General features: G+C 38.0%; 1 protein-coding gene across 2 annotated transcripts in view; it reads right to left on the bottom strand.

Moving 5' to 3' along the window:
- LOC150095801 (uncharacterized) overlaps positions 1 to 20,828 on the bottom strand; it is a 186,126-nt gene that overhangs the window by 33,388 nt on the left and 131,910 nt on the right. For both annotated transcript variants that reach the window (XM_090410306.1, XM_090410307.1), the window contains exon 6: positions 19,377 to 19,430. In XM_090410306.1, the coding sequence (XP_090266432.1) occupies positions 19,377 to 19,430 (54 nt within the window). The remainder of the gene's footprint in view (positions 1 to 19,376; positions 19,431 to 20,828) is intronic.

The raw sequence follows: 20,828 nt of genomic DNA, 5'->3' as shown, positions 1-20,828 counted from the left end.
GTGATACATCATGAGAGAAGTCTTCATTTCTTCATTGGTATGACATGGATGATCTTCAGAGTATCTTTTTGAGATCTAGACAACAATATTAGCTATTTGATCAGATTTACTGTTAAATTCTATTATGCTGGTCTTCAACTTTTTCTTAATCATGAACTCCATTCCACTGATATACTTTCCTTATTTTGGCCTCTATGATTCAGTTCCTTCTTTTACTTGTTTTTTTTTTTTAAATCAGACCCAAATACAAAAAGCATTTCTATGAAGTCAAGTTACTTGGCTGTGGCATTGAAATGAGCCTAACACATCAAGGGAAAATGAGATCAGATATCATCTTGTCTGTCTTGCCAAGTGGCAAAACTCACAAGCTTCAAACAAATGGTCTTTCTCAACCCTACCTTTCTCTTGAACTTCTACTCCTGTCAAATGCATTTCTTCTGTAATCATCAGCAATACTCTTCTCCACATCCCATTCTCTCTATACTCCCTGAAAATAAAATATCTCCTACCTTATCCTGTAACTATATCCCTCACTGTCAATGAAGTCTCACTAATGTCTATAATATTTAACCAAGTCATACTAACTAATCAATGCCTAAAACTCCTCATCCTTGTTCTAGATGCTTCTGGATTATATGTGAACTGCAGTATCCCTTAGGACCAAAGACTGTCCCATTCAGATTTGAGACCTGAGAAACTGCATCCAGCATTCTTTGATATTCCTCATTCTCAGTATGAGGAATATCAAAGAATGCTGAATCAGATCCCACCTGCACCCCCCGCAATAGTTTACTTTCCTGATTTTGTATTTCTGTTCTTTCAAGAAACAAAACTTTTTTTCAGACACTTAACTCCAAATCCATTCAAATACAATCCATCCATTTTTTTTCTATCTAGGAAATTCATTCCATCTAGAAATCATTACGTCTAAAAACCATACATCATTCCTTCCTACATAGCCTATGCATTATGTAGGCTATGTAGGAAGGAATGATGTATATTAAAATTAGTCATAAGAAATCATGACTCTACACAATTTGCTCCTGTCACATACCATGGCAACAGATTTGCAACCCACACTCTCCTGCTCTTCTTTTAGGATGAATAAAATCCCTAAAAAAAATTTTTTTTTTAAACACATTCACACCAGGAAATGTTCATATGTGCTGATGCTAACTGTGGGAAATCGCTTTAGGTATGTATATCCCTTCAAGTATCGGACAAGCACATGACAAGTATTATTTTAATGGCTAATATAGCCTACTTTTATTTATATATTTGTGACAAGTTTATATACCATTTTAGATGGTATATAAACCTTTTGTAGAATTTTATTTGTAAAATTATCATTTGTGAACTGTCTGAATGATATCTTAAATCTCAAATGCAATTCAAATTATATATATATATATACACTATGTTGCCAAAGTGTCTGGACACCTCCATAGCTCTACATTGCCTCACTCATATGATGCAGATACATGTCTGCAATACCATATAAGCATAGGCACATCACATGGACATTAGCAGTGGAAACATTCTTTGCTATTAGGATGAGTGGACATAAAGAGTCAAGTCCATTCAAACGTGGTATGATAGAGCCCACAACTTTGGTCATTTGGCCTGAGAGATTTCTGCCACATTTCACTTGCCCAAGTCTACTGCAACTAGGTTATGTCAAGTGGAAACATGATGGAACCACCAAACCCTTCCCCTGAACTGGTAGGCTCAAGAAACTGACAAATCGGGAACAGTGAACTCTTGTGCATCTTGTCACAGAAAATTGTCAGTCAGTCTTAGCAATCCATAAATAACTCCCACGTGAGCTCTAGAACGGAGCTCTGGATGCCAGTAACAGAACTATTCATCAGAAGGTGTTTGCTCTTGGGTTTTGCAATCATGCTGCAGCTCACAAGTTCTTGATTACAACTGCCAATGCCCAGCATTACCTGGAATTGTGCAAACAACACTGTCATTGGACTGTGGATCAATGGCAGAGGGTCCTGTGAAGTGATGAATCATAGTACTTGATCTGCTGGCAGATGTCTGGTGAATGATACTTACTGTGAAATTTGTATGCAGTAGTATACTGGTCTGGGGCTGTTTTTCCTGGTCTAGACAGGGCCCATTGGTTTCTGTCTGGATCTTTAAATGCTGATGCCTATCATGACATTTGGACAATTCCTATTCTCCCCACACAGTGGCCACAGTTTGGAATGGGCCCTTTCCTGTATCAGCACAATAACACACCTGTTACAAAGCAAGGGCCCTATCTCCATGGTCTGAAGACATGAAGATGGAAGAACTAAGCTAGTTAGCCCAAAGCCCCAACCTTAAACCTACTGAACATCTTGGGATGAGCTGAAGTGAAGGTTGCTTGCCAGACCTACTCACGCAGCTAACACTCGTCAGCTGCTCACCATACTACAGGAAGAATGGAAACAAATTCCAGCAGCAATTTACCAGAACTTAGAAGACAGCTACCATGAATGGCTGTAATAGCAGTGGAATACAAACAGCTGCTGTCCAGACACTTTAGGCAACATAGTGCTATCGGAGAGCTCCTGAGAGATTGTGTTTTTTGTTGATTTATTGGTGTTTAATGGACTTAAATGTTTAATTTTGGTATATTATTATAGCTTTATTAACGTGGTTAGTGTACTAAAGTGTTTTATAACATAATCTATGCCGGGAAGTTGCCACTAGATGAATTCGTAATGAGTAGTGTTCGTGCAAGCTCCAGATAAGATAATTATCATTTTCAGTTATCGATACAAATTACTTAACATTGTGTAGTTTTGTTTTGTTTGCCTTGCGTATTTTAGTGCGTCTATTTTTGGTGTTATAACGTTTAATTTGACAAAACACGTTACAGATAAATATGGCACCTGTGCGTAGGAAAATGGCGGCCAGTAATGAAGGTTCGCCATCGTTATCAAAGAACGGTAGCATAAAAGAAATGAGTCAGTGTACTAGCTGTGAAATGTACGCTTTGCGGAGTGCGGTCGGAGTGTGGTTAGATGACGATCAAGGTTTGAATGTGTGTAGAAAATGTAGGGAGAATGCGGAATTGAAGTGTATTTCGGATCGTGAGTGTGATATTTTTGTCAACCTTCAGAATGAAGGAAATAGGGATATGACAAGAAACGGCAAGGTTGTACATGAAAATTGTGAGAGTGTGAATGTAGAAAGTGTGAATGATAGCATAAATGGTTTCTCAGAGAACAAAAAAGATGAGATAGATGCATTGAGTGAGATCGCGTTGTTGAATAGTGCGATAGAAAGAGCAAAACAGCAGCTAGAGTGCATGAACAAAAGTAGACTGAATGAACCAACCAATAATAAAAGGTATGACAGGAAAAATAGACGTATGAATGTGAACATGAACAAAATGAAGGATAGAGTGCTGTATGGAGACTCGTTAGTACGAGGTGTGTTAGTAGAGGATTTGACAAAATCGTACCAACCTGGTGCGACCATAAAGGACGTAACTGCGTCTATTAGAGAGCAAAAGGAAAGGGTGAAAGAAATGATTGTTGTGGCAGGTACGAATGATTTGAAAGGAGATAAAATGGAAATGATAGAAGACCTGAATGAATTGTTTGAGGTAGCAAAAGAAAAGAGTGAGAGAGTTAGAATGATTAGTCTTTTGCCACGGTATGACAGTGAAATGTTTAAAAGGAGGGCTATAATTGCAAATGACTTTATGCGTGGGTTATGTATGACGAGTGGTGTGGAATTTGTGGATGTGTGGAGTGAGTTTGATGGGCGAAAGGATCTATATAAGATGGATGGCTTGCATTTGAATGGTTACGGTGTAAGAAGACTTGAGAAAATGTTGCTGAATGTAGTGGATGTGCAAATTCAGGGAAACTAGATTTGTTGGGGGGGGGGGAGTAGAGATACAGTCCTTATGGAGGCAGTTGAATGTAAGAATGAATATAATATGCCAGAGCAAATAAGGACAACAAATCCGAGTGGGATAGTTAATATAAGGCATCAAGGTAGGGTTGGGGCTAATGGGGGTCTTAAATTCATGTACACTAATACTAGGAGTATTAGGAACAAGAAGGAAGAGTTTTTGGCCATGGTTGGCACTTCCAGACCACAGGTTATAGGTATTAGTGAAACATGGCTGACTGTAGATGATATAACTAGTGGGATTGAATGTGATGGGTATAGTGTGTTCAGGAATGACAGAGAGAATAAAATGGGGGGAGGAGTATTGTTGATGATAGCTGATGAGCTCCAGCCAAGGAGAATAGAAGTTGAATTGCAGGATAGAGAAAAGAGCACATTTGAGGCCATTTGGTGTGAGATTGTGGCTAGCAGAACTAAATATACAATTGGGTGTGCTATAGACCAGGTGATGGAAAAGATGGTGGTGACAGTATGCACAAGCAAATAGAAGAAATGGGTGGAAGGAGGGTGATTATTATGGGAGATTTCAACTATGGTCGCATTGATTGGAGTGAGGAGAGGACACACGGGAGGAAGGAACTGGATTTTATGCGGTTATTAAGGGATAACTATCTGCGACAGCATGTAATGGAAAATACTAGGGGTCAGAGAGTGCTTGACCTAGTAATTACATCTGAGGATTTGGCTGTAACAAATATGACCACATTGCCACCAATCGGTGAGAGTGATCATAGGGTCTTAACTTGGGAGGTGGCTAAAGGTGTAGAATTTTCAATTAAGACAGGGTACATGTGGAATTATCGGGCGGGAAAGTATGACAAGCTTAGGAGTTTGATTGGTTCAGTGCCATGGCATGTACAACTGCAAGGACTAGAAGTTGATAGTGCATGGGAGGTAGTTAAGAAGTGCTTGCATGAAGCAATGGCTGACTGTATACCTAGAGTCCGAATAATAAATCAAGTAGGGGTTAAATGGATGAATAACACCATTAAGCTTGAGTTGCAAAAAAAGAAACAACTATGGAGGGAATTTAAGGAGAAGGGTGACCAGCAGGCACATGAACGGTATAAAGCGCAGGCCAGAAGGGTGATGAGTGTGGTAAGAAAAGCAAAAAAGGATTACGAAAGAACATTGGCCATGCAGGCTAAAGAGAATCCTAAACAGTTTTTTTAGATATGTAGCAAGTAAAAGGAAAAATGTACATGGCAGATTGATTTTAAAGAATGCTGATGGTAGGGAGGTAACTGAATCAGTTGAGATAGTTGAGTTACTGAGTGAGCACTTTGCAAAAGTATATCATCCAGGTGGTGACATTGCAGAAACGAATAAACCAGTAGATTATACGGGAATTGTGGTTAATGAAGTGGAGGTGAGTAGTCTATTGCATAACCTCAATGTCAATACATCTGTGGGATTGGATGGTATACCAGCTCGTGTTGTACGAGAAGCAGCTAAAGAATTGTCAGTACCCTTGACCATTTTGTTTAATTTGAGTCTCGGGTCTGGGTTAGTCCCGAGCGGGTGGAAAGAGGGGAAAATAGTTCCACTGCATAAAGGTGGTTCCAAGACTGTTGTTGTAAATTACCGACCGATTAGCATATCAGGAATCATTGTCAAGGTCTTAGAGAAAATAGTCAAGAGGAAAATACAAGATTGGATAGAAGAAAATGGGATACTGTATCGGGGACAGCATGGTTTTGTGAAGGGTAGGTCATGCCTCAGTAACTTGCTCACGTATTATAACACAGTGACGGCTGAACTGGATAAGGGTAATGGGTTTACGGTGATTCTACTGGACCTTGCCAAGGCCTTTGACAGGATTCCACATGGAATTCTAATCAGTAAATTGCAGCATATGGGAATGGACATAGGGTTGGTGAGATGGATAGGAGGGTGGATGACGGAGAGATATCAGAGAGTGGTTTACTCGGGAGTAGAGTCCACAAGACGGCCTGTGATTAGTGGTGTGCCACAAGGATCTGTTCTTGGACCACTGCTGTTTAATTTGTTCATAAATGATATAGGAAATGATCTGAGAGGAACAGTTCATTTGTTTGCGGATGATGCGAAGTTGGGTAGGGCAATAGTGAATGCAGATGACGTCAAAATTTTGCAGGATGATTTGGATAGATTGGAGGTCTGGGCTAAGGAGAATGGATGTCAGTTTAATGTGGCAAAATGTAAGGTTATGCATTTTGGGGTGAAAAGATTGGCGGCAGTTTACTGCATTGGTGGAACCCTGCTCCAGGAAATTGATGAGTCACGAGATTTAGGAGTGTTGGTAGATAAGGAATTGAAATTTAGGGGACACATTGCAAAAGTGACCAAAACAGCTCATCAAATCACTTGGTTGCTGAAGAATACGTTGACAAGCAGAGACAAGCAGGTTATTGTTCCTCTCTATCGAGCCTTGATAAGACCCCATCTAGACTACTGTGCTCAGATTTAGTCACCTAGGTTTCTTCTTGATGGGGAGGAGGTGGAGAGGATCCAGAGGCGAGTGACCAAGATGATAGCAGGTCTGTGGAATGAACCGTATGAGAACAGGTTGAGGATTTGTGGGTTGCAAAAATTGGTTGATAGGCGGAGGAGGGGAGATATGATTGAGACATTCAAATTACTGAAGGGTTTCTATAAAATTAATTCAGAAGATATTTTTGAAAACAGGGCTGGTTGTGGGAGGACTAGGGGACATCCATGGAAACTGGGCAAAAGTGTGGTTAGTAAAGGTGTTAGAGCTGGGTTCTTTACTTTTAGAGTAGTGAATGAGTGGAATGTGCTCCCTGAGTCTGTGGTGGATGCTGTGACAGTGAATGAGTTTAAGGCGAGGTATGATAGATACTGTATGAATGTCGAATAGTTGTGATGAATATGATTTGGGTCTCCCTCGATGAGTCTAATGACTCCTGGAGTTGCCCGTAATAATAATAATAATAATAGTGCATGCATGTCATCTTTATTTGATTTAGAAAATTTGCTCCTGTAATGATTTCGCATAAACTGTTTGCTTTCTGTATCCAATAGCTGCATTATACACAGTTAATGGCATGTATTTTCTTCAACTGAAAATTTGAAAAAGATGTTAAAACAGATGTATTTAGTTAAATGTGTCTGGTGCTACAATAAAACTGTTTTGCTTGCAAGCATGCGGCATAGCATGTGATAAAATACCTCATGTTGGAGGTTTAATGGAATATTTACAGCACTAGAAAACAATTAAAAACTAATTTTAACGCTTCCATATTTCATCTCAGTCATTGAGACATCTTCATGGATTATAAATAACTTGTAATACACATAAAGACAACACAATACTAAATAAAACTCATGGATGTCTCTAGATGGCGCACCCTCTGGACATTTGTAGGTAACCTAGAAATGTAAAGTGGGAATTCTGACTATTGTTTCCCACCACCACCCCTCTTCCACAATATGGCATTATTAAAACTCTAACCAATAGAACCTATAATCTTTGTTTCAGTGGAATCTCCCTTTCAATTGAACTCAACCACATACAAACACCTTCCTTTCCAATGGCCACAGTGATTACAGAATTAAAAAAATATAATTAATTCCTTCCCAATTTCCCAGGCATCGCTTCAGAAGGATTTCAGAAATGCCATCACCATTCCCTATATCCGTGGCACATCAGAAAAAATAACCAGGTCTCTAAAAAAAGTACAACCGCTACACAGCTTTTAAGCCCCACTGGAAACCTGCTACCCTTATCCATTCTACCCAAGATCGGCAGCCTCCTCTCTCTCACACATTTCCTTGTTCCTGCAAGTTGGCTCACTTTGGACAGACAGGCAGATCAGCGACTATCTGTCTAGAAGAACATAAATCGTAAATCTGCAATCACAACTATTGTCAATCTGGTCTAGCAGACCATCATCAATTTCCTGCCATGTACCCTCAAGGGGTGTACAGGATATGATAGTACTACATGAAAAAATTACATCATTACTAACATCCTATCTACAATTTTCCTCCAAATCAGTCTGTTACTTGTCAAGAATCCAATATTATCATTATCAGATCTTATATTTCTATCGTCTAAAGTACTTTGTACCGTATCAATCCACCTATATCTTGGTCTTCCTCCGGGTCGTTTTCCTGCCAACCTGGTAGAGAACACTTGTTTTGCTAATCTTTTCTCTCCCATTCTATTTAAGTGACCATAACACCTGGGATTCGCTCTGCTAATGCATTCCTGGATGCGGACAATGTCAAGTTCTTTCCTAATATCCTCATTTTTAATATGATATTGCCATTGATGCCATCTGTTCAGGCCTCTAATCTTTCTCAGGACTCTCATATCTCAGTCTTTGGTCAAGTGTTTTACTTCTGACCCAGCTCTCATATCCATAAGTTAAAACTGGTTTGAACACTGTCTTGTACACAGCTAATTTAGTGTTCCAACTAATTTCTCTCTTATTCCATATGAATATATTAAATTGACTTCCCACCATACCAGCTTTGTTGATTCTGTTGTCTATTTCTATATTCAATTTAAAATCTTCACTAAAAATTGTGCCTAAGTAGCTGAAATGTATTACTTGGTTCCACAGGTTCTGCATTCACAACACAGTTGACATTTTCAATGATTCTGCCTATTTTCATTGTCTTTGTCTTTTTATTGCTGACCTTCATACCATAATAGATTTAGTTTAATCCTTTATCCCAGTGAGAGCAAACAAAGTTTGCGCCTGAAAATATCTTCAGGACTAAATATAGTGTTGTACTATCTTATCCAGTAAGTAGTGCAACACCAAGGCAACTCGTGGCAAAGGTGGAGCAAGCTACCAGGCACTTCTAACCCAGTATCTCCCATAATGCAAAACACATTTCCTATGTGGATATGTATACTGTTATGCATTAAAGGGATTGGCCATCTACCCAGACTAGTTTCGACCTTTATTGAGGTCTCTTCAGTGGGAGCCAGGCCCAGAGCTGGAGATACCAGGCAGAAGCAGTAGCAAGTCATCTGTGCCTATGGGAGTTGCCAAAAGGTTTATCACCTTTTTTAAAAATTACTCTGGATTTAGAGAAAGATGTTGAAAATTTATTTATCACTAGGTTAGACTATAATAGATTTAGTTTAATCCTTTATCCCAGTGAGAGCAAACAAAGTTTGCGCCTGAAAATATCTTCAGGACTAAATATAGTGTTGTACTATCTTATCCAGTAAACTTCATACCATATCTCTTACAACAGCTATTCAATTTAGTCAGAGAATTTTGCAGACTTGTAGCGGATTTATTTAGAAGTATAACATCATCCGCATAAAGCAAAGAGCTGACATTAACATCTCCAATTTTGATATCATGTTTAATACCACTTTCCTTCATAATGTGATCCATATAGATAATGAATAACAGAGGGGATAATGTACATCCTTGTCTGACACCAGATTTAACATTAAACCATCTTCCTGTACTTCCTTCAATTCTAACTGCTGACTTACAACTCAAATAAAGACGAAGTATTGCTTGATATACTGCCCCATTGACACCATATAACTGCAGCATATTGAATAGCTTCTCTCTTGGCACCTTGTCATATGCCTTTTCCAAATCAACAAAACTTGAATACTGATCTTTGTTATATTCCCATGCTTTCTCGACTATTTGTCGTAAAGTGAAGATCTGATCCTGACAGCCTCTATTTGGCCTGAATCCAGCTTGTTCTTCACCAATTTTTCTTCCACAATTCTTCTCAACCGTTTCTCAAGTATACTTGCATAGATCTTGCCAGGAACACTTAGTAGGGAAATACCTCTGTAATTCTCACATTCAGTTTTATTTCCCTTTTTATATATGGGTACTATGAGAGCTCTACTCCAATCATCGGGAATTCGTCATTCTGTCCAGGCTTTCTGAACTATGCACTGTAAGACTTTTATAGCATCATACTTCACCATTTCTGATCGAATATCATCCACTCCTGCTGCCTTTCCACATTTTAAGCTTTTGATGGCTTTTTCTACTTCAAGTATGGATATGTATTCCTGACTGCATGTCTGTTCAGTGTTTTTTACCACAGTGCTGTCATCACTGCTTCTTTCATTTAGCAGTTTTGCAAAGTAATTACTCCATACTTCAAGGATATCCTTTTCTTCTGTTTTCATGTCACCTTTATCATCTCTAATTCCTTTTACAGCACTCTTTCCTCCATTCCTAAGCTTCTTCAACAACCTCCAGAATATTTTGCCACCTTCTTGATATTTATTTTCTATATTCTTGTCAGGAACCTTTGATATGCTTTCTTCTTTTCCTTCACTGCCTCTTTAACTTCCTGTGTCCACCATGAGGTTCTAATTTTTCTATCCTTGCAGACAACCTCACCACATGCCTCTCTGGCTGAATCAATCAAGGTTTTCTTCAAGGCTTGCCACTGCATCTCTAAATTTAGTTTCCTGTTCTCAAACTCTTTAATTTTTTCTTCAATAATCTTTGTGTATTTAATCTACAGTTCACATCTGAGAGCTGCTCAACTTTTATTCGCTTTAAAACTTTATTACATGTTATTCTTTCCAATATGAAATTCAATTTTATCCTGCTCAAGACTAAATAGTGATCACTTCCAATTTCAAATCCTCTGTACACTCTGGTGTCCTGCACCAGGGAGAAAACATCACTATCAACAATAACATAGTCAATGAGACTTTTCTTATTCCTTGCCTCTTCTCTCCATGTGAATTTGTGCACATTTTTATGTTGGAACATGGTGTTAGTAATAACCAGTCCATGTCCTGAGCAGAAATCCAACAGATATTTGCCATTATTATTAGCTTTGCTCTCTTCTCCAAATTTTCCAAAAATATTTTTGTATGTCTCACAATCATTTCCTACTCTGCTATTTAGATCCCCAACAAGGACCAACTTTTCCTTTTTCATTGTGTCAGTTGCTTTTTCTAAAGCGTCAAAAAATTCCTCCACTTCTACCTTAGTAGAACATTCTGTGGGACCATAAGCACAAATAAGTCTCATTGTCCAGTTCCCCATTCTCATATTTGCCCACATTACTCTACTTGAGACTGACTGCCATTCAAGAAGATTAGCCTCGTATTTTGTGTTGAATACTATGGCTACTCCTTCTTTTCCTTGATTGTCATTGCCTGAATATAACATTTTGTACTTATTGCTCAGAAAGATCTCACCGGTTTTTGTCTTTTTTGTTTCAGTTACCCCTATTATGTCAATCTAGTACTTATCGAATTCCTCAGCTAGCTCCATTTCTTTGCCATTCAGGCTTCTTATATCGATCTTTAACTCTGGTGATGTTGAGTTGGGGTGTGTCTTCAGATTTGTTCCAGTAGCTGATTTTTTGCTGTTCGCCCTGGTTCCTTGGCGAAAACAACAGGGGCCTTGTTTAACCGGGCGACGCCCCAGCCGGTATGAAATTTTGTCATGTTGTACCATCATTTTTTATTTTGATTTAACCAATAAGAATACAATTTGGTCGGCTAAATCCCAAATTGCCAGCCCATCCTCGTTCGTTCAGTATCAAAGTAGATACCCAACAGAGTGCACCACGAAAAGGTGAGGATTGGACATTAGGTCAGAAGCCCTGGTCGGTTCTCTGCATTCCTTTAAAGGCTATGTGGAGGTCTCCTCTCAGTTATACAGCTTTGACCCTTAAGCACCCCCGACCCCACAGGATCTCCTGAAAGAAAACCACCATGCTCCATCATAGCAAACTTAAAAAGGAAATAATGTTTTTAAAATCTGCAGTGGCACTCAGAAATCAACCTACCTTAAATAAATATGGATGCATAAAACTTCCCAAAATTTGGGAAACAATAATTGTTAGAGGCTGCCTACAAATGCTCATAGAGAGCACACCACCTAGATAGGACTTTAGAGTCACCAACGTTTTTCATTTAGTATTGTGTTGTTTTTGTGTGTGTGTGTTACAAGAGTTATTTGTAATCTCTGAAGATGTCACAGTAACTGAGATGAAATACTGAAAGCATTAACATTAGTTTTTGGTCCTTTCCTGGTGCTATAAATATTCCATTAAACCTCCAATACGATGTCCTCCCAGCGCTTAACCACCTTACCAGCCATTAAAGATCAAATGCGCACCCTTAAATGCTTTATCCATCATAAATTTCAATATAATATCAATGGTATTACAATTTTAATATGCACTTCTCATCCATGGAAATGTGGACGTATATATACGTCCTGGCCGGTAGCGTGGTTGGTTAAGCCTTAACGCATGGATCCTAAATATAGTACATACATTGTAAATATCTCTGTACTGTATTAAGTGATACAATATTATTCTTGCTCTTCTTGCTTCAGCAATATAATGCCTGTTGAGGATGGAATGTTTCTCATGCTATAGGAGCATTTTAATTCCAGCCTTCAGAAAGAACAGAAGTAGTAAAAATTCGTCTGTTCCTGAATATTAAAAATAAATCCTTCTATGTATAAAAAAAAGTGGACTGCATCTGTTGATCTACAAGATATATCTATCATTGATAAGGTAAAGAGCCAATGACAAGAATACATATGGAATGAATGCAGAATTCACAAAAAAAGTGGATAATTCTGAATGATTGAAAATTATTTATGTATATGTTAATTATGTAAAAAATATGAATAAAAGAAAATTCTAGGAAAACCAAGCAAAATATATAATTAAACATAGGAATAAATATACATAACAAGCGCAAAAAATTGTACAAGATGATTTGTTGCTCCATCAACCCACACATATTCCTTTCACACCTAGAGTAATCACCTGACCAACATTACTGGTTCACTGGATTAGCCCCTCCCTATAGTTATTTACTGAGCTACCAAATGTAAACTGTTTATTATTGTTAAGTTATTTATATTTTGCAACATTGCAAAAAAATATCTTTCTCTCCCCTCATAAGCTATTTTTTTTTTTTTTTAAATTATGCGTTTCATAAATGCAAACATGCATGTCTAGAATTTATAGGAACATGTTAACTCATTCCAACCAGAATGAGTTAACACATATCACAAATGTAAATTATTAATAATTCACTTGCCAGCAATGAAAGTATTTCTATTCACACTTGCATTCTCACATGGCTCATTAATGATGGTGCACATATTTACACCTTTTAGTAATTCAAATATACCAACTATTCTCCTTAATTATTTTCTAATATATCCAAAAACAAATTTGTTTCCCTCTATGGAGATTTCATTTCAATTGAAACCTGTCACAATATGTGGCGAGTATGATATGCAAGCACGAAATTGTGGTGGGTGCAGTGGTTTTCCTTGACCCAACACAAGGTCAAGATGGCAGCGAGAAACTTCTGATTGCCCCAACATAAATGTGTTAAAATAAATAAAAATAGTTTAACAGATGAATGCAAAATGTGATAATTATTGATCAGCACAGTGATAATTATAATTCAAGTCCTAGTAAGAGTATTAAGTAACCTGGACTAGGAAACCTAACCAACAAAGGTACCAAAAAAATTAGCACTGAAGAAGAGCAGTATGTAATACTACTTCAAATCTGGACAATGTAATCAAGTTTCATAACTTTCTTTAAAGTCTTTTCATTACTCTGTTTTTGTGTAGAGTTTCATTCTTCTTCCAGCAGACCCCCATTAATGTGCAAGTGATCACTTCTCCTTCAACCCCTTCAAATCCAGTAACAAATGATACTTGTTTCTTTATCATCTTCACAACAAACCACTCCAGATCTCTCCCATCCTCTAAATGATTATAACAAGTTAAGGAGTCTGCTTTCAGTAGTGCCGTGGCATAAGAATTTGGACATGGGAGATGGTTAGATAGTGTTTGAAGAAAGCAGTATCATACTTTACAACCAGAGCCAGAAGGATAAATCAGGTAGAAGAAGTTAGAAGGATAACCAGCATCATTTAGGAGTTGCAGACAAAGAAAAAGTTGTAAAGGGAATATGAAGTAAAAGGTGACGAGTATGCTCATGAGCAGTACAAAACACAGAGAAGAAGAGTGACCTGTATGGCAAGGAAAGCCAAAGCTAATTATGAGAGAAAGCTAGCTGATGAGGCCGAACAAAATCCTGGAGTTATTTTGCTATGTGACAAGTAAAAGAAGGAGTGACTATGGAAGGATGACTTTAAAAAGTGCTGATGATAGGGAGGTAACAGAAGAAAACCAAATAGTTCAGTTACTGTTTTGCAAAAGTGTATCATCTAGGTCAGTGTTTCTCAACCTGTGGTCCGCAGGAAGGCAAATTAATTAAATAAATATATTTTTTAATTATCCAAACAAAACAAATTAAAATTGAATAAGTAAAAATTATTGAAATGAAATGGAGACTTAAAAAAAATCCAACAAATAGCATCAGAATGTTCAAAGGCAAAAGAAGCAATAAAACTATATCTTGTTCACTTCACCCCTCTTATTATTCATCATTCTGCAGCTAAATTTGTAGCAGAAAAATGACGAATAATAAAATAGGAGTGAAGTGATCAACAATATAGTTTTATTGCCATAGACAGTATGGCAAGATTTCTTAAATAGCAAAAAAAGTGCCACCCAGGGCGGATTTCTCCCCCTCCCCCCAGCTACACCTCTGTAACTTAGTGGTCCGTAGAATTGTTTTAAGCATTTTACTGGTCCTTGGGCTTAGAAAGGTTGAGAAATGCTGATCTAAGTGATAACATTACAGTGCCATGTGTAACACTGGACTGATGAGGAGAAAAGAGGTTGAGAACCTGGAGGTGCTTCGAATAATTCAAAACCTCAATGCGAACACCATGGGATTAGATGACATACTGGCCTGTGTATTTCAAGAATATGCAAGGGAATTATTAGTTCCTCTGACAAAATTGTTTAGTCTGAGAAGGGTGACCTTTAAGCCTCAGCACTAGGAAAGTGCCAATGGATTGGAAAGAAGGCAAAAGAGTCCCATGCATACAGGAGGCTCCAAGACAGACATAGCAAATTATAGTTCTATTAGTATCTAAAGAAGTGGTAGTTAAGGTACTGGAGAAATTGGTAAAAGACAGAATTCAGGACTAGGTGGATAGAAATATGATACTTTATAAGGGACAACATGATCTGGTGAAGGGTAGATCTTGCTTAGTAATTTGCTTACTTTTTTTTTTATAATAAAGTGACAACATAATTGCTAAAAAAGAAATGGCTACCCAGTAATATTGCTGGACTTCACAAAGGCATTTGATTGGATTCCACATGTAACGCTAGCATAAATTGGAGTAAATGTGGGATGAACACGAAGCTGATGGACAGATATCTAAGAGCAGGTTATGGAAAAGATGTTATAATAAATTTAGTTTAATCCTTTATCCAAGTGTGAGCAAACAAAGTTTGTGCCTGAAAATATCTTCAGGACTGAGGGAAGGTAGTGCAACACCAGGCAACTCAGAGCAAAGATGGACCAAGATATCATCACTCCTATCTCAGTATCTCCCATAATGCAAATCACATCTCCTTGCGGATATGTATAATGTTATGCATTAAGGGAAGGGCCACCACCCAGACCGGTTTCGACCTTTATTGAGGTCTCGTCAGTAGGAGCCAGGTCCAGAGGTGGAGATACCAAGGCAGAAGCAATGGAGAGGTCATCTTTACCTATAGGAGTTGCCAAAAGGTGTGCCACCTTATTGTTAAATTACTCTGGATTTAGAGAAAGACGTTGAAAGTTTATTTTGCACTTTGTTAGACTATGATAAATTTAGTTTAATCCTTTATCCAAGTTTGAGCAAACAAAGTTTGCACCTGAAAATATCTTCAGGACTGAGGAAAGGTAGTGCAACACCAGGCAACTCGGAGCAAAGGTGACCAAGATATCATCACTCCTATCTCAGTATCTCCCATAATGCAAAACACATCTCCTTGCAGATATATATATGATGTTATGCATTAAGGGAATGGCCACTACCCAGACCGGTTTTGACCTTTATTGAGGTCTCGTCAGTAGGCGCCAGGTCCAGAGGTGGAGATACCAAGGCAGAAGCAATGGAGAGGTCATCTTTACCTATAGGAGTTGCCAAATATGTAAAGATGATCTCTCCATTGCTTCTGCCTTAGTATCTCTACTTCTGGGACTGGCTCCCACTGACGAGACCTCAATAAAGGTCGAAACTGGTCTGGGTAGTGGCCCTTCCCTTAATGCATAACATTATACATATCCGCAAGGAGATGTGTTTTGCATTATGGGAGATACTGAGATAGAAGTGATGATATCTTGGTCCACCTTTGCTCCGAGTTGCCTGGTGTTGCACTACCTTTCCTCAGTCCTGAAGATATTTTCACGTGCAAACTTTGTTTGCTCACACTTGAATAAAGGATTAAACTAAATTTATGATAGTCTAACGAAGTGCAAAATAAACTTTCAACATCTTTCTCTAAATCTAGAGTAATTTAATAATAGGGTGGCACATCTTTTGGCAACTCCTATAGGTAAAGATGACCTCTCCGTTGCTTCTGCCTTGGAATCTCCACCTCTGGGCCTTGCCTGGCTCCCACTGACGAGACCTCAATAAAGGTCAAAACCCTTAATGCATAGCATTATGGGAGATACTGAGATAGGAGTGATGATAGCTTGGTCCACCTTTGCTCCGAGTTGCCTGGTGTTGCACTATCTTTCCTCATTTCTGAAGATATTTTCAGGTGCAAACTTTGTTTGCTCACATTTGGATAAAGGATTAAATTAAATCTATTATAGTCTAACCAAGTGCAAAATAAGCTTTCAACGTGGAAAAGATGAGTCCAGGAGAAGGCAGATGACTAGTGGTGTATCACAGAGCTAAGTAGTTGGTACTGTGTGTTTAATTTGTACATCAGTGATACAAGAAATGATCTGACAGGAAATATTCTGTTGTATGTTAATGATGCAAAACTAGAAAAAGTGACAGTAATGAAGGTGGTGTAAAAATCCTGCAGAATGACAAACAGACCGCTAGTATGGGCAAAGGTAAATGACTGCAATTAATGTGGCTAAGCGTAAGGTAATTCACTTTGGGAAGAGATTACAAAATGTGTACTATATTGATGGAAATGAACTGCAGGAAACTGATGAAGCCAAGCACTAGGTGGTGATTGTGGACAGGGAGTTAAAAGTTTACAGGGCATATTGCAAAGGTAGCAATATGCTCTCTAAACTCTAAGCCTGGATGTTGAAGAACACAATAATCTGCAGGTATATAGAGAAATTATTTTTCCTCTTTAAAAAGCTTTACTAAGACCATATCTGGACTACTGCTCACAGATATGGTCACCTAGATTATGGGGAAATGAACTGATGGAGAGGATCAAGAGGCAAGTAGCTGACCTGCTACAAAGATTGTAGCAGGTCTATATGGAATGCTCCCTATGAGAATTATTTCCAATATTACATCAAAGTTAAACTGGAATCATCAGAGGAATTATACACCTGTATCAATTGAGTTTCCCAGATGCGAGACAGTTCATCATCAAATTCCTGACATATACCCTAGGGGTGTACAGGATATGATAGTACTACATGAAAAATTTACATCATTACTAACTTCCTATCTGCAATTTTCCTCCAAATCAGTCTGTTACTTGTCAAGACTCCAACATTATCAGATCTTATTTTTCTATTGTCTAATGCACTTTGCATCATATCAATCCACCTATATCTTGGTCTTTCTCTGGGTCGTTTTTCTGCACGAAACTGGTTTTTTTTCCATTTTTATGAAAAATGCGAACACACTCATTTTAAATGTTTGCCAAACGAGAACTACGTGTGGCATGTGGCTAAAATTTTGCCAGTGGTCATTAAAAAGATGATATGTGCTGACACTGGTATGAACGAATTGTGTCGCCATCTATTGGAAATTTACCAAACTTTTCAAACAGTCCTCGTAGCCTTGGTGATCTGATATCCTAATGTTGGCTGTTCTGCATGCTTGGCCATAGTGGGAACAGCTGGTCTTTAGGCGAGTGGATAAGTGATGCTTACTTTCTCTGTGATTTGTAAATAGTCACAAGATTGTATTTTTTTAAAGATCCTGTTCACCTTTTCTGAAGTGCTACAGATATATGGGATGGTGATGGATTTGTTGCAGTATATGTTTGGAGGAAGGGGGAGGGGATAAGTATTCTTTTTATCTAGTGGGGTGAAAATGCAGCCATTGGCTAAAAAGATGTTTTGCAAGTGGCTGAGTTCACAAGTGAGTGCAGTGTTGGGATGATGGTGATTTGTATTTACCGCTGTGTGTGTGTGTGTGTGTGTGTTGGGGAGGGAAGTTCTATAGATGGTAAAGGTCAAGGATACATCTTGTAAATCGGGTATCTAGGAAGGGTAGACTGACGTTACTCATAGTGAATTGAATCCGTGGATGTTGGCTGTTCAAATGGAAAAGAAAAGTGCTTTCTTCAGTGAATTTTTGTGTTATTTCTTGGCAGAGGGATCCTGTTCCACTTTCAACCACATTTGATAATATTCTAATTGTCAACTAGGATTAGTTTTCTTTTCTTCTGTTGACTTTCACAACTAGCCTATCCTGGCTGAGGTACACTATATTCAGAACCTTCAACTCCCAAGAAACTTTTTCATTCTAAACATTACCTGTCTTCTGCCTAACTCTTAGCACTTCATGGGTCTCAAGTCTGTCTAACTTTGGAATACTGTTGTCACATTTAAGGTAGTGCACCAGGGACTACCTCAGAATGCTTGATTGTATCAGAAGAGGACCATCTGCTTAATGGATGCCCCTTCTCTCTGGCTCATTCCATACTGCTCACTCATAAACACCCTGTTTCTGCACTGTCTTTTTATAGGTATTTCCATGTCCACTATTCCATTAGACTGTTCTCTAATCATGCAAGCACAGCCAGCCATGGCCAGCATCCACACACACAGTTCAGTTTCAAGCTTGTCATCCTCTTCTGTCATTCCCATCAACCTGTTCTTTGGAACAACCTCCCCAATCATTTTCCCCAATTAATACAATCCCCAGCCCTTTGGGAAACACATGGACTCCTTCCTTCTCTCCTTCTAATTGCTTGCCTACACATGGCCTTTGTGGTGTTACAGATTTGTGATCTCTCATGTTGATATTAAAAAAATTTGTGTGTATTTTTAAGGAAATGGAAGGATCTCAAATTTCAATAAAATCCATCCAGTCAGATTATCCAGTTTGACTCTTATAGGTACTTATGCATTTATGAACTGTACCTTAAAACAGGACCGTTTTTCAGGTGTTCAGCAGTGTAATAAATGGTAGGTTGAAGCCTCTTAACAAAAATGAAACGATCACAATTTCCATGTATCAAAAATACATTGTCACAAATCTTTTTTTTTTTTTTTTTGGAAATGCTTCTTTACGGAGTGTGGTTAAAAACAGGGACATCTGATTCTAAGTTAACTTATAGGTCATAAAACTACAGAGTTTTATGACAAAAGCATAAAACTCTGTAGTTTTACGTATTACTAAGTTCACAATTATTAGTAAAATAAACAGACATACATACCTTTTTAACATAAGGGTATTCTTTTGGCACTGACCAGCTTTTGGATTTATCCATCTATATAGATTAATAACTGATCAGTGAAAGTATGATATATAAATAACCATCAGTTTCAACAAAAATGGCCGAGTTACAAAAAACAGCAATTTCTAACATTCAGTGTTATTAAATTTAGAAATACTGGCAGAGAAGGTGCAAGATACACATTTTTTTTCTCCGTAGTTTAAGATTTTGCAAAAACAGAATACCACAAAATGATATAGAATACTTCATTTTACAGAGCATTTCTGCAAAGGAGTTCAAGTTAGTGATCAGTTTATCAAATATACTTCCATTATCCATGGACTCAACCACTGTCAAAAACAGGATATATCAAGGCTAGCCAGATACTGAATGATAAGTGTGTTCTGTGAAATTTAGTGCAATTACAGACTAATAGTACAACCAAGAAGAAGAGCACAGTAGAAAAGTGAGTATTTGCAGCATATCAATAAAATTCTTTGGGATTGTCTTTAGCTTGCAGAGCCAGTTTCTTTTCATACTGACTCAGTTTTCCGTACAATACAACAGTTGCGACTGTTCTGGTCTGGTGCTTATAATTTTCATAATGGACATCATCTTTATGCACATGGTATTCCTTCCACATCATCCTTTTCTTAAGAATCTCTTGTCTATCCTATTTATTCTTCAAAGTCTTGGGACACATTCTGATATTGCATCATTTAAGTGTTTTTTAAAATTCAGTCATAATTTCCTGCTTTGTAGTTCACATCATGTAACCTTTTCTGAATGAAACAATCATAAACTTAGCCACTTCCTAAGTGAGAACCACATGATCACTGTCACTAACCAAAGGTAGAATAGTTATGTCTTTAAATGAAACACCCTCTGACACTATATAATCAAATCTAAGCACTCTTTGACTTTGAGTTCCTTCTGCCACATGCTGCTTGAGGAAGTTGTCTCGCAAAAGCTCAATAAATTCAGTTTCATTCTTCTCATGCGATTTTACTGCTTCCCAATCAATGTTTGGATAATTAAATTCCCACATTATAATTACTCTTTATGTGCCCATTGTCTTTATTTGATGATGCATTTTTTCATCACTAGCAACCGATATCCACCAGGTCTGTAACAAGACCTCACTGTGTATTTGATTTTGTTAGATTCCACCTCACACCACATGGCTTCAAACTCAATGCCACATTAAAAACTAGTATTGCAGTATTGTTACTAGTATTGCAGTCATAGGTCTCTCAACTCTAATTGGATTCAAGTCATCTGATATCATTAGCAGCATGCCACCTCTCCTATCCTGTCTATTCTTCCTAAAAATACAGTATCCTTTACACTCAATACCAGTTAGCATGTCTGATTCTGATAGCCAGGTCTCACTAACAAAATCAGTCTGAGGGCCTAGCATACTGACCAAGGTAACAAATTCTATCCCTTTGG

Source organism: Typopeltis vanoorti, chromosome 20 (assembly GCF_054136105.1).
Source record: "Typopeltis vanoorti isolate ZY-2024b chromosome 20, IOZ_Tvanoo_1.0, whole genome shotgun sequence".
NCBI classification, from domain to species: domain Eukaryota; kingdom Metazoa; phylum Arthropoda; class Arachnida; order Uropygi; family Thelyphonidae; genus Typopeltis; species Typopeltis vanoorti.
This window is presented reverse-complemented; position numbering and strand designations above follow the sequence as displayed.